The following is a 12,708-nucleotide window of genomic DNA, read 5'->3' as shown; positions in this document are numbered from 1 at the left end:
GTGTTGGAAATACAGGCAGTTTTAGCATTGGGTGTGTTATTGTGTGACGGTTTTCTGGATGAGCCTGCGGCGTGTCGTACTGAGGCGTGGTAACGTGTATTACTGTATTTTTATCTGTAGTCGTGCGGATGTATAGTGATTCCCCCATGGTACCTCCAGTTAGAAATAGGACGTACACATATGACTTCATATCACGTCTTTGCTGAATAAATTTAACTTGGTGATCTCTTTCCATTTCCCTTCTTAACTACAATAACCTAAACAAAGGGGTCCCCCAATAACATGGATGGATACAAGAGTATATAGAGTCAAGTGACCCACCTTTACGTGACTCCAGTGCCGCCCCGGCTGAATAGAGTAGAACAACAACTTATATTATAATCTCATGGGCTGTCGTTACCCCCGAAAAATGTCAAATTACCCCATTTGGGGGTAATTTGACCCCTAATTGGGAACCGCTGATTAAATGTATACAGTTGGAAATGAGCGTCATATTACCTGTATAAATACTCTTTCCTAAACCATAAAATCACTTAATATAATCTGTTAAGTTATTATTTGTATCCTGTGTTGATGAACTGGTGTAATTACTAATCTTGCTACGTGCTTGCAGACCTTAGTTGTTGGAGCGCAATAATAACATTATAACAACAAATACGATTATTGAAGTGTTCCATTTTAGGTCTAGTTAAGTATGAACTATAATATATAAAGATATTTTATTGTTCATAATCACAATATTTTTAAGTGGTCCATTGTAAACCTAAAACGCGTACGATTTATTACGGTAATCTATCTGCTGTTCGCAGGTGACCTTGACTGGTACCGAACACACACTATCAGGAGACCAACGCCACACTCAGTACCTCTCCAGCACCTAACCATCACACATGACAGTCTACCAGGTAAGAAAATAAACACACTCTTACTCTGTGCTACTCCTCATGAATAGTGTAATAATGTCTTAAAGCAAGTAAATTATTTTCAGTGCGAGTGAAGTTAGAGAAAGTTTGTGTAAGTTGGTGTGTTGTAATACCACATGGAGGGCGGTGGTGTCAGCTGACAGCCTCGTGCAAGTGTAATATAATATTATAGTGTAGCGTAGTGAGGTTGTGTTGTGGTTTTGCATGCTCATTCATTTTGGGAAGATTTGCTTGTTTGTGGTTGATTTTGCTTAACAGGTTGTGGTCGTTCTTATTAATTTACGTGCTTCACTGGCCAGAGGAGTTAACTCAGAAGTACCACAGATCTGCGTGAAAACAGAAAAGTGAGGAGTGATAATTTGTCCTTCAGTGAAGTGATCATTTATTCACAGCAAACTCGTAAATACCTCCTTATACAAATATGTTTATCTTATACGATTCTCTTTTATAACTCGAGAATTAGTGAACCAGAAGTGAGGGAAAATAATTATACGCATATTAGAGAGATTATTGTTAACGCCAAGTTTTGAATAACTTGTTTTGTTAGTCATGTACTGCAAGGCGACGCGTAAGACAAACTTGACACTCAATTTTTACTACAGACGCACACCACTCGCTCACTCACTCATTGTACTAAGAAATACATTGTTTAAAAGTTAACAAGAAATGAAGTTGATTATATCCACGTGACTGACGATAATCAAACTAAATGTAATTATTGTATGTGACCCCAGCCTTCATCTATCATTGTAAACTGTTGGGTAATTATATATTTCTGGTTACGTTTACAGTTTTATATTCCGGAGTGTTCATGAATGTAAGTGTTTAACAGTGGAAATAAACATTGACTGATTATACTAACGAACGCTTTAATTATTACACTGATGTCTTGTGATAAACTAGAGAATATTTTGAGCGGTTACAACATCAGATGGTAGTAACACGTTTTTGGTTGGGTGTTGTGATGTAACGTAAGAGTACATTATTTATTCTTACTAATCGTTATATCACGGACTCGTATAATTGGCTAGTCTATCATGCAACCTCCCTCCCTCCCACCCATTCACACTCGTGCTACGGGAAACACGTGGGAGAGGCGTTACTTAATGGTTACTCGTTTTCTCGTTTACTCGGCCGGGCGATACCGTAGACACTTTATGAGCTAAGAAGTTGAAATTTTGTTTTAATCGTTTAGCACTAGTTTAATTACATAGTATACTCGCTTAAGTAACGTAGTTGTTGAAGGGCAGTAATGTATTATAACATTAGCTATTATTGTCAACACAATTTCGTATTTACAGTAATTTGAAAAAACAAAAACAAAAACAAGAATTCAGTAATTCGGTATTTAAGTTTGTCACCAAATTATAGCGAATGATTTACTGTACAGCGTTAGTAGAGAACAAATTACTTTTACCACGTAGTTGTATATTGTTTTGTATACCTGCACTATGCATATGACAATGAACGGGAAATATTACATGCTAAGATAATTATGATAGTTTATGCTCATATGTAATCTACTTATACTGAGGAGAATATCGGGAGACTATACCAGGCTATACTGAAGGGAATATCAGGGGACTATTCCAGGCTATACTGAAGGGAATATCAGGGGACTATACCAGGCTGAAGGGAACTATACCAGGCTATACTGAAGGGAATATCTATACCAGGCTATACTGAAGGGAATATCTATACTGAGGGGGATATCAGGGGACTATACCAGGCTATACTGAAGGGAATATCAAGGGGACTATACCAGGCTATACTGAGGGGAATATCAGGGGACTATACCAGGCTATACTGAGGGGGATATCAGGGGACTATACCAGGCTATACTGAGGGGAATATCAGGGGACTATACCAGGCTATACTGAGGGGAATATCAGGGGACTATACCAGGCTATACTAAGAAGTATGTTGTGATAACGCTGACGAAGTCCTTCCGGCAGGCTCAGTACTGCACCAGTCGGAGAGAGGACAGAAGCGCCTCTTATATAGCCACTGGAGAGCGCCGTGGGGAGAGTCCAAATCCTCGGCCATCGTCATCCCAGATGCCTGTGGCTTCGTCAGTCCACGCAAACATCTACACCTCCCGGGAGAGACTTCAGAGACTTGACAACTCCTCGGAGAGTGATGACACAACCGCTAGGAACGGTGTTGGTAAGTTGACGGAACACGAGCTGGGGGACTGGTTCAAGTGATGAGACTTGTAATGTTTGTTTTGATATTATATGGTAAAAATAATGTTTGTTTTGATATCATTGTAAAAATAATGTTTGTTTTAATATTATATGGTAAAAATAATGTTTATTTTGATATCATTGTAAAAATAATGTTTGTTTTAATATTATATGGTAAAAATAATGTTGGTTTTGATTTCATTGTAAAAATAATGTTTGTTTTGATACTTTACATTGTAAAAATAATGTTTGTTTTGATACTTTACATTAAAACCCGACAATCTAATCTGTCTCTGGCATTTATACTGTACAATGGTATATCTCGGATTTCATACATTTGTAGCCTATATGTACACAACACAACTCTTTTTAAACAAGGAGTCGAATTAAATATAGAGAATCTGTTTTAACCCCTGACCGAAAACGTTTGAGCGGGCATTTTATTTCTTTCAATCTTTTAATGTATAGGATAGATGACGTTCTTCACAACTAAAATTTCACTGGGGTTTGGTGTTGATGTCGATTGTAAAGGAATTAGAAGAACCAGTCTATTTGCAGCTTTTGTTTTCAGTAGTGACTATTATGATTTAATTTACAGGATTTACTATGTTATTGTTTACTATTGTTATTTTTGTTGTAATTTTCCCCCGTGTTATAGGAGAGGCACGGAGCTGGCGGTGCCCCGGGGAGGAACAGCACCAGGGGAAGGAGGCGATCAATGTAGTGATAGCGCTTCCAGTCGACACAGTCTTCGATCTGCTCTTCGTCCAGGAACAGTTTATGCTTGATATTTACAGTGTCAGGAAGACTTATGGTGAGCTCACTTTTTTTTACTCGTGTGATCGAAGTTTCTTGCCTTTCCTCCGTTGAGAGAGAGAGAGAGAGAGAGAGAGAGAGAGAGATAAAATTGTTCTTCACAAGTATTTTAAATATGAATAAGAGAGGACACTAAACAGGTCTTCAGAAAAAATTTAACACGATTAAGTGGTCTCTGACAACAGAAGGGTATCACCTATAAGTTTGCATAAAATATTTGTGTCAGCTGATATGTTTTGACTGTTTACCTCCGGGTTAGATTAACTTATCCGACGCCACTGTCCACTGTACGTCTGGCAATATATAATTTCACTCATTCTCTCACCCGCCCTTTAAATATTATGTTAAAATTTATCAAAAATATACTTAATTTTTGCTGGCTGTTCTGTATTGACACTCTGTTTGTCTTTAGTGATTAGGTGATATTTTCTTTTTTTCTTTAATTTATGTACAGTATGTGTGTGTGTGTGTGTGGTGTAATGGTCAGCATGCTCACCTCCCAAGCTAGTGGACCCGGGTTCTATACCCGGGCAAGGTGAAAATCTCTGGCAAGTTTGTTACGCCATTTGCCTCTGTCTACCCAGCAGTAATTGAGGACCTGGATGTTAATTGATTTGCGGATCGTGTTCCGGGGTAATGGTTTACCAGTGCAGTTGGCGAGTTGTCCGGTCTTCTCGGACTATTCCTTGACACTAGGTCAAGTTTCTACACCTTAAACAAATTCACGTTTAGGTAGCCTTTGGGCCGGCCATTCCCGTTACACGAAGGTCAACCATAATTATTATGGATATATGTATTACAATTATGTTTATTTTTCTTCATTTATGGACAACAATTAATATAATCACCGTTTCGTTTATTACAATGATTACGCCAAGGAATTATTTTTGTATTTTCTAATGTTGTTTAGCGTTACATCTTTAACTTATTTAAGAAAGCGAAACAGCGATTTGTCAAGAATTTCTGTTTGCACCGTCACGTCGTTTAGGATTCGTTCGCTTTGTTGTTCCTGCTGACTCGGGGAAGTTATAGTACGGTATAATGTTTTCTGGTAAATGTTATATAAATTTACGTAATTGCAGACCTTTTTTTTTTTTACCTATTCACCAGAAATTTTGATCGACCTACGGTATATAACTTTTCAGTGTAGATGTTTAATGTTTATCTATCCCTCCCTCTCTCTATCCCTCCCTCTCACTCCTTATCCAACCATCCCTTTCTCCATCTCTCCATCCATCCTTCCATCCACTACCGCAGACATTGTCATCCCGCCGTGGCAGGACATGGAGGAAGGACAGAAGAGCCGCCAGTTGACCTTCACTATGACTCTTCCCTCCTCCAACCTCGTCGCCTCCAAGGTCTCCTACGTCACTGAAAAACAGGTAATGAGCCATGACAACCACGTCCTTTGAATACACGTCTCTAATCCTCATAACCACGACTTTTGACCTTAACTGTTACTTTCATTACTAAATCCTTAACCTAACAAGTCTAGTTGATCTATTTCACTCTCTGATACAATATGTCCACTCATCAGCTTAATTAGCAACACTGAACAGGGTAATTAGCAACATTGAACAGGTTAATTAGCATAACTGAGTAGGTTAATTAGCAACATTGAACAGGTTAATTAGCAACATTGAACAGGTTAATTAGCAACAGGGAACAGGTTAATTAGCAACACTGAACAGGTATGCAGTTACCAGCCCCAGCATTTAACACTTCCCTGCCCATGGTGTTTGTTACAGGTAATCCAGTCACAGACACAGCCAGGCCTGGTATACGTGGTAGAGACGGAGACGGTCAACAGCGGGATACCTTACGCTGACGCCTTCTACATCGCCACCCACTACTGCATCATGAAGGAGGATGAGATCAAGACCCGCCTTGTTACTTGGGTGTGCATCAAGTACAAGAAGACAATTTGGGGTTTTCTGAAGGGTCAGTGTCGATTTTTTTTTGGGGGGTTTCCGTGTTTATTTTCTTGTAAAGTGTTTTGTTATTGTTTTTTGTTTGTTTAGTTTTATTGTAAAGTGTTTTTTATTGTTTGTTTTTTGTTTAGTTTTGTTTATATTTTATTGTGTTTTTTATTGTTTTTTGGTTTAGTTTCATTGTAAAGTGTTGTTTGTGTTTAATTTCATTGTATGTTTAGTGTTTCTTTGTTCATTTTCCTTAAAAAGTGTACTTATTGTATATATCTTTAAGCTGAGGAAGCTGTTGGCTCTTGGTTATTAAAGCTTAGTAGCGTATTTGGAAGTACCTGTACTTTATTAAGCTTCGATTTGTAGGTTTGAAAAAAAAAAAGTTTTATACTCTCCTTTTTTCTTTCCCTCGTCAGCGTAGGTTTGATAGAGAAGAACACTTTTATGGGGGTGGAGGGACTGTTTGCCGAGATATCACAGCAACTAACGAAAGAGGCGGAGAAGAGGGCCCCACCGGCTATGGGTATGAGGCACCGACGAAGGGGCCAAACAGGTGGCGAGAAGACCAGATCCAACACGAATTTACATAAAACAGGTGAGAGACAGAATTGGATTTCCTGAGGATTAGGAACCTCTCCATGTACCTTACTTCACCTGATGATTACATACCTATAATGTTTAACTAATTTAATAGTAGCTAACCTCATCTAACTAAACCTAATATAACACAACGTACAGCTGGGCTCATTGTGGTGTTTACGCTCAGCTGGTGTTTACGCTCAGCTGGTGTTTACGTTTAGCTGGTGTTTACACTCAGCTGGTGCTTACGTTCAGCTGGTGTTTACGCTCAGCTGGTGTTTACGCTCAGCTGGTGTTTACGTTCAGCTGGTGTTAACGCTCAGCTGGTGTTTACGTTCAGCTGGTGTTAACGCTCAGCTGGTGTTAACGCTCAGTTGGTGTTAACGCTCAGCTAGTGTTTACGCTCAGCTGGTGTTTACGCTCAGCTGGTGTTAACGCTCAGCTGGTGTTGACGCTCAGCTGGTGTTGACGCTCAGCTGGTGTTAACGCTCAGCTGGTGTTGACGCTCAGCTGGTGTTTATGCTCAGCTAGTGTTTACGCTCAGCTGGTGTTTACGCTCAGCTGGTGTTAACGCTCAGCTGGTGTTGACGCTCAGCTGGTGTTAACGCTCAGCTGGTGTTAACGCTCAGCTGGTGTTGACGCTCAGCTGGTGTTTATGCTCAGCTGGTGTATCTAAATCCTAATTAATCTTGGCACAGGTCCGACACCACCTCCTCCAGAGCATAGCAGGAACTGTAGCTGGGCTGTGGTCATGGTGTTGACGGCCCTAGTGGCTCTGGGAATGGGCAACCTCATCCTGTTTGCCAGAGTGAGGTGGCTGGAACACCATTCTATCCTGGGCTCACCTCTCTACTCCACACCTGCCACTAAGTAAGGGGAATTTAGATAAACTGCCACTGCCCTTCCCCTTTTGAGTGGTTACATATCTTTCTCTATCTTGTGTGTGTGTCTGTGTCAGTTAAGAGTACAATATTGAGATCTAGAAATACATGTAAATATTGAAAGAGTAGGCCAATACGAGGTACAGGATGATAATAGTGGTTTAGTTTTAGTTTAACAAATTTATTGGCAGAGCTTGTAGTACAGTTGCCTATTCTGAGTAATTCAGTCAGGTCTTGACACTGAGGGTGGTATCACTTCTCCACGCAGGACAGAGGTTCATACACAAAGAGATGCATCATATTCATTAACAGCTATAAATGTATAGAGGTCAGATTCATATGGGTAATGTCACTGTTCACTGCCATGCAGGACAGAGGTTCGTACACAAAGAGATGCATCATATTCATTGACAGTACATATACATATATGTAAACACACACACACACATATACATATATACATACACATATACATGTACATATATATATATACACACACACACACACATACATACATATACGTCGGTCAGAGTCATGTGGGTAATGTCACTTTTCACTGCCATACAGGGCAGAGGTTCGTACACAAAGAATGCATCATATTCATTGACACTATATATAGGTCAGATTCATGTGGGTCATGCCACTGTTCACTGCCACGCAGGACAGAGGTTCGTACACAAAGAAGGAAATTGTTGAGAAAGAGAGTGAGAGTGAGTTACTTTAGGTATATAGATCACTGTTAAGGCAGGAACTTGGTAAACTGTCTAAAAAACTTAAATATTAATGAATTTCTCAAGTGCAGTTCATCTCCACAACATAATATATGTAACTATTCTGTAACTAGTAAAGTAAAATGGTAATCACGATTAATTTCATGACAGATATTTATGTTCACTTGTGTTCCTTTGAGGTACTTGAGCGTGACTGGGTCGTGGGAGGCGGTGGCGAGGATCCTGCAGCGTCAGGAGGGGCTACACGTCAACCAGATGAATCACTGGAAAGCCAAGCTTCGGGAGTCCTCGCACACCCTTCAACAGGTGGGTGCTGCATAAAGTGACTTGAAATTTCCTTTTAGTCTGTAATTTGGTCTGTGCTGCTGGCAGAAGTCTTACCATATCCATCAACTCACAGGTACAACAATCACTAGAGACTTTATTAAAGACGATCCCGGAACACGAGGAGCTCCTGAAGTTGGCCTTACTACAGGAGAGCGCCGATGTAGAGACCGGGTGGTTGGAGGCCGAGGCGAGACTTGAACAGCAGCTACAAGACCTGGAAGGAAGACACACCCAGTCACAGAACACACTCGAGGACAACCAGTAGGATCTACTTCCAGATCTGCTACAGAGCGACAACCACCTTCAGGAAAATGGCAACGGTCTTTCCTCGAGTCACACGACAGTAAATCATGACGAAGAGTGAACAAAATGTCAGTATATTTAATGAAGACAAAACGCCAGTCGTAATCATGGCTGCTTGCTTGTAAAAACACTCACTGAGAACACAAGAGATTGCAGACTGGGGAAGACTAGACCGGCTACAAGTATGTCTTAAGGCAGTTACTAACTAGCTCTCAGGTTCCTGCCCATGTCTTTCCATCCGTCATCGACGCGTCACTTTTATTTTGGTACGCACTTCTTGAACTTAATTCTTACTAACACCAACAAAGATTTATACCTTTCATGATTCTTAGATGCTGAATGATTAGTATAATTACCAACCTTGCTACGCTACTTAAATACCTTAATAAACTTAGTTGTTGAAGTACAGTAATAACAGTAGAAAGTCATATCTTGTCCTGGTAGTTCTTGGTATTTGATTAGACAATATGACACAACGGACGAGGAATTTTGACAACTCTACCGAGACAACAGGAGTCGCATTGTTCATTTTGAAATTCATCGGACCTCTCCTTAAAGGTATTTTTTGGAGCGAGTACACCTTGTCTTACGAAACGAAAATGGAAGTATTCTTCCATGTGTTCAACCTAAGTCATTATTATTTTACTTTCGTTATTGACAAAGTGTTATAGTGTAGTGCTGTCTGTCTATAAGGCATCATCATCTCATTATACAGTGTGTGATGGATTCTTTCAACCCTTTCGCTGCGTTTCCCGCACTTACCATTGTATTCTGGCTGCCACCGGACGATTTTGTTCAGCTTAGGGTAACCTCCCTCTGCCAAAGGGTGAAAACACTGTACAGTACACATCATCATTACCACCTGACCACATACACGTGTCTTATAAGTCTTATCAAAACTTTTTACCAGAGATGTGGAGTAATATACGCTAACTCAATGTAGGGGCTTAATTTTTTGGAGTTAATTTATTGAGCGTTGTAAACACCCGCCCTGCTGTTCTAAGCCTCGTCCTATAATACAAAACCAGGTATTTGTTGCCTCATAAAACAGTACTCGGGGATTTCATAGGATAGGCCTATTGGTGATGATTTACACATACACACTCACATTTGCACAAATGTTAAATTATACAAAAGTTTCTGTATGATACAATTAAACCTGACAAGAAGACACAGGTGTTGAGTGTGTTACTTTGTCCTACAGGTTGTTAATGAGTTGTTTAATAGGTTAATGAGGATTTTAAGTTGCATTAAACGGTATCTGTGCCATCGAGGTGTTTACTGTTATGTGAATTCATTCATTTCATACAATAAATGATTTGTTTACTGCTCACACGATCTAATATTTACATTTACCCAAATACCAGGCACTGATTATTAACGACCAGGTGCTGTGTCTATTAACGACCAGGTGCTGTGTCTATTAACGACCAGGCACTGTGATTATTAACGACCAGGCACTGATTATTAACGACCAGGTACTGTGTCTATTAACGACCAGGTGCTGTGTCTATTAACGACTGGGTACTGTGTCTATTGACTATCAGAATTATTTTTATTACTATTTTACACATGAAAAAGCACGAATGTTTTGTACCTACAGCAACCCTCGTGATAGGGGGTGACTCACTGCAGGTTCATGAGTCATTGAACAGTCCTGCATGGCTATCCTGAGTTTATCTGTTAATCCTTTTTGGATATACCCATTACCCTTCCCTTCCCCCTGATATCGTTAGGCTCCAATAAGGGGACATATAAGGCGGTACCTCGAGGTGAAAAGGGTTTTTATAACAGCCATAATTCTCCTGTAAACACTAAACACGCCAAGGCGACTGCTCCGTTATGTGATTCGGAGTGAACCGACTCTGTTCACGTCAACGGCATCTGCTTCAGTTGGTAGCTGGTACTGCTAGCGGTTGGTCTTGCTGGTCGCGAGGACCGTCGCCTTTGCTCTCGTCGGCATGTGGTCCACAGAAAGTAAGTATCGCGTCTTGTGTCATACTTCGGGGACCTGTTAGCCGGATATGTCGGAGGTCTGCGACTACGTGTCAGGCAACAGAGCGATTTTATTTATGCACTTTATTTTTTATTGCATATATCGTCTTGTAATGTTTGTTTACATATGTTGCCAACTTGCGTACACATAGTGTTGTTGGCTGCCTCGGCTCTTGTGTTGAATCAGCTGGTACAGGTACACAGAATGGCCAGGAGTCGAGTGTAGGGTTACGAACCTACACTAGGTTTAGCAGACCTGCTTATTGCATACATTGTTATCATTCGTAATCCCCATTTTCACTAAACTCTGCAGTACTTCGCCCGCCAGTCGAATTCTTAATATAAATCAGATTACCCGATAAAGCAGCTCGCCAGCTCCACGCCTGTTTGGCCTATTGAGATACAAGCTTTATCTGTGGCAAGTAGCTACAGCACAAACTCTTACTGTGGGTAAACAAACCGCTGACTGACAACTCCTCAGTCTCCCATAGACTACAAGTCAATGTGTTATGTATCTTTGAACACACATACACAATGTATCAATTATGGCTTATATGTAACTTATATGAATAACTTAATATAATCGTTAGAAAGAAAATATATGAAAAACTTGTAATATTAAAGGAGGTGTCGGAGGGGGGGGGGTGGTTAACGCTCTGCTGGTAGTGTCAGTGTGGTCACGTGCCTTACCTGGGTTGGCTGTTGTACTCCTGGAGGTATATTGTATCTTCATGGTTGTACTGTACTCACAAGTAGCTGAGGTGACAGAGGAGACGCCCTTCAGGATGCCAGGCCGAGGTTGACCGTGTACTGTGGTACTTTTCTTATTTATAACTGGAATAATAATGGATCATTTAGCGATTTAACAAGAAGTGATGAATGAGGTGTGTTGTACTTCGTGCAAGCTTGTCCTATTTTGATATCGAAAAAAATCAGAGTTTATAACATTTTAATTTTTCAACGAATTAAGCATCTGACAGCTTTGTCGCCTATTCTTGGTCAAGTTGCCTTATTGTTCACCTTTGTTGTTTAACTGCACTGTCTCGGCACGCAGGGAACTCTATACTCCTACGGCCTACCTGCACCGTTTACCAACATTTTCTATATTCACGCTGAACTGTATAACTGCATAGTTTATACATATGCTTATCCAATTATAAACCTGTATGACAACTTTACTGAATAAATATTATTATTATTATAACGTGTCTCGTTTGGTCACCATACTCAGTTAAGAGTGGAAGTGCTTAGTGTAGCTCTTGTTTTCACAGAAAACGGTATCTTAGTCACGGTTGGAGGGCAGACATTCGCAATGAAAAAAATGGATTATTTTATTTTACGGGATTCGCAGGTCACTTGCAAAGACGTTTCCTTCATGTTTATGGGTCCCAGGTTTGGGGTAATCTTATATCCTTTAGGGTGACTGTAACCAGTAAACTGCAGTTTTTGATAGTTACTTTTTTTAATGTTTACATTTATACTGGACAACTAGATGGTCTCCCACCTAGAGGGCCAGTGAGGACCGTCTTTCATGGGTCCAGTGTTCGTACATGAGAAGACCGGGGAGCTTGGAGAAAACCTACAATGTTCGGTAGTCGCAGAGATTTATAGTGTAATGAGGACGAAACACTCAGTCGGGACATATTATTTGTACACTTAAACTGTTCCCACGCATTTAACACACACGTATAGATCATTTTGTGAACTTATATAGTGGTGTTTGGCGGCCGAGTTAGGTACCCATATACTGTACAGCTTGGTGGACTGGGAGTACCTCGAGATCGAACCAATGATACTTACAGTAGACAAGAGGCGAACGCTGCATCCACTAGTCCGCCTCTCCCTTTTATACAGTAGACCATCCTATAAGCAAGAACATTTTAAGGTGTGTTTCTGGGCCATATTTTCAACTCGGGTCTTTACCTTATGTGCATAACGTATTGTTTATGTATTTTAACTAATATCACATTTAACTCGGTCTAGGACAAGCAATCTTAAATTGTTATCTATATTCATTTTAATAATTTTTGTGAAATGGGATTACC

At 40.2% G+C, this 12,708-nt stretch overlaps 1 protein-coding gene across 1 annotated transcript; it reads left to right on the top strand.

Moving 5' to 3' along the window:
* Window positions 1-826: 826 nt before the first annotated feature.
* LOC121872558 (protein Aster-C-like) lies at window positions 827-10,006 on the top strand. The gene is made up of 9 exons (XM_042375368.1): window positions 827-905; window positions 2,879-3,089; window positions 3,768-3,923; window positions 5,183-5,307; window positions 5,674-5,866; window positions 6,269-6,442; window positions 7,125-7,296; window positions 8,218-8,344; window positions 8,439-10,006. Exons 1-9 carry the CDS (start codon window positions 891-893, stop codon window positions 8,628-8,630), a joined length of 1,365 nt encoding a protein of 454 aa, XP_042231302.1. The 5' UTR covers window positions 827-890; the 3' UTR covers window positions 8,631-10,006.
* Window positions 10,007-12,708: the final 2,702 nt, after the last annotated feature.

The sequence above is a fragment of the Homarus americanus genome, unplaced genomic scaffold, assembly GCF_018991925.1.
Source record: "Homarus americanus isolate GMGI-L3 unplaced genomic scaffold, GMGI_Hamer_2.0 scaffold39155, whole genome shotgun sequence".
In the NCBI taxonomy this organism is placed as follows: Eukaryota; Metazoa; Arthropoda; class Malacostraca; order Decapoda; family Nephropidae; genus Homarus; species Homarus americanus.
The sequence above is the reverse complement of the archived record's forward strand: the minus strand, read 5'-3'. Positions and strand labels throughout refer to the sequence as shown.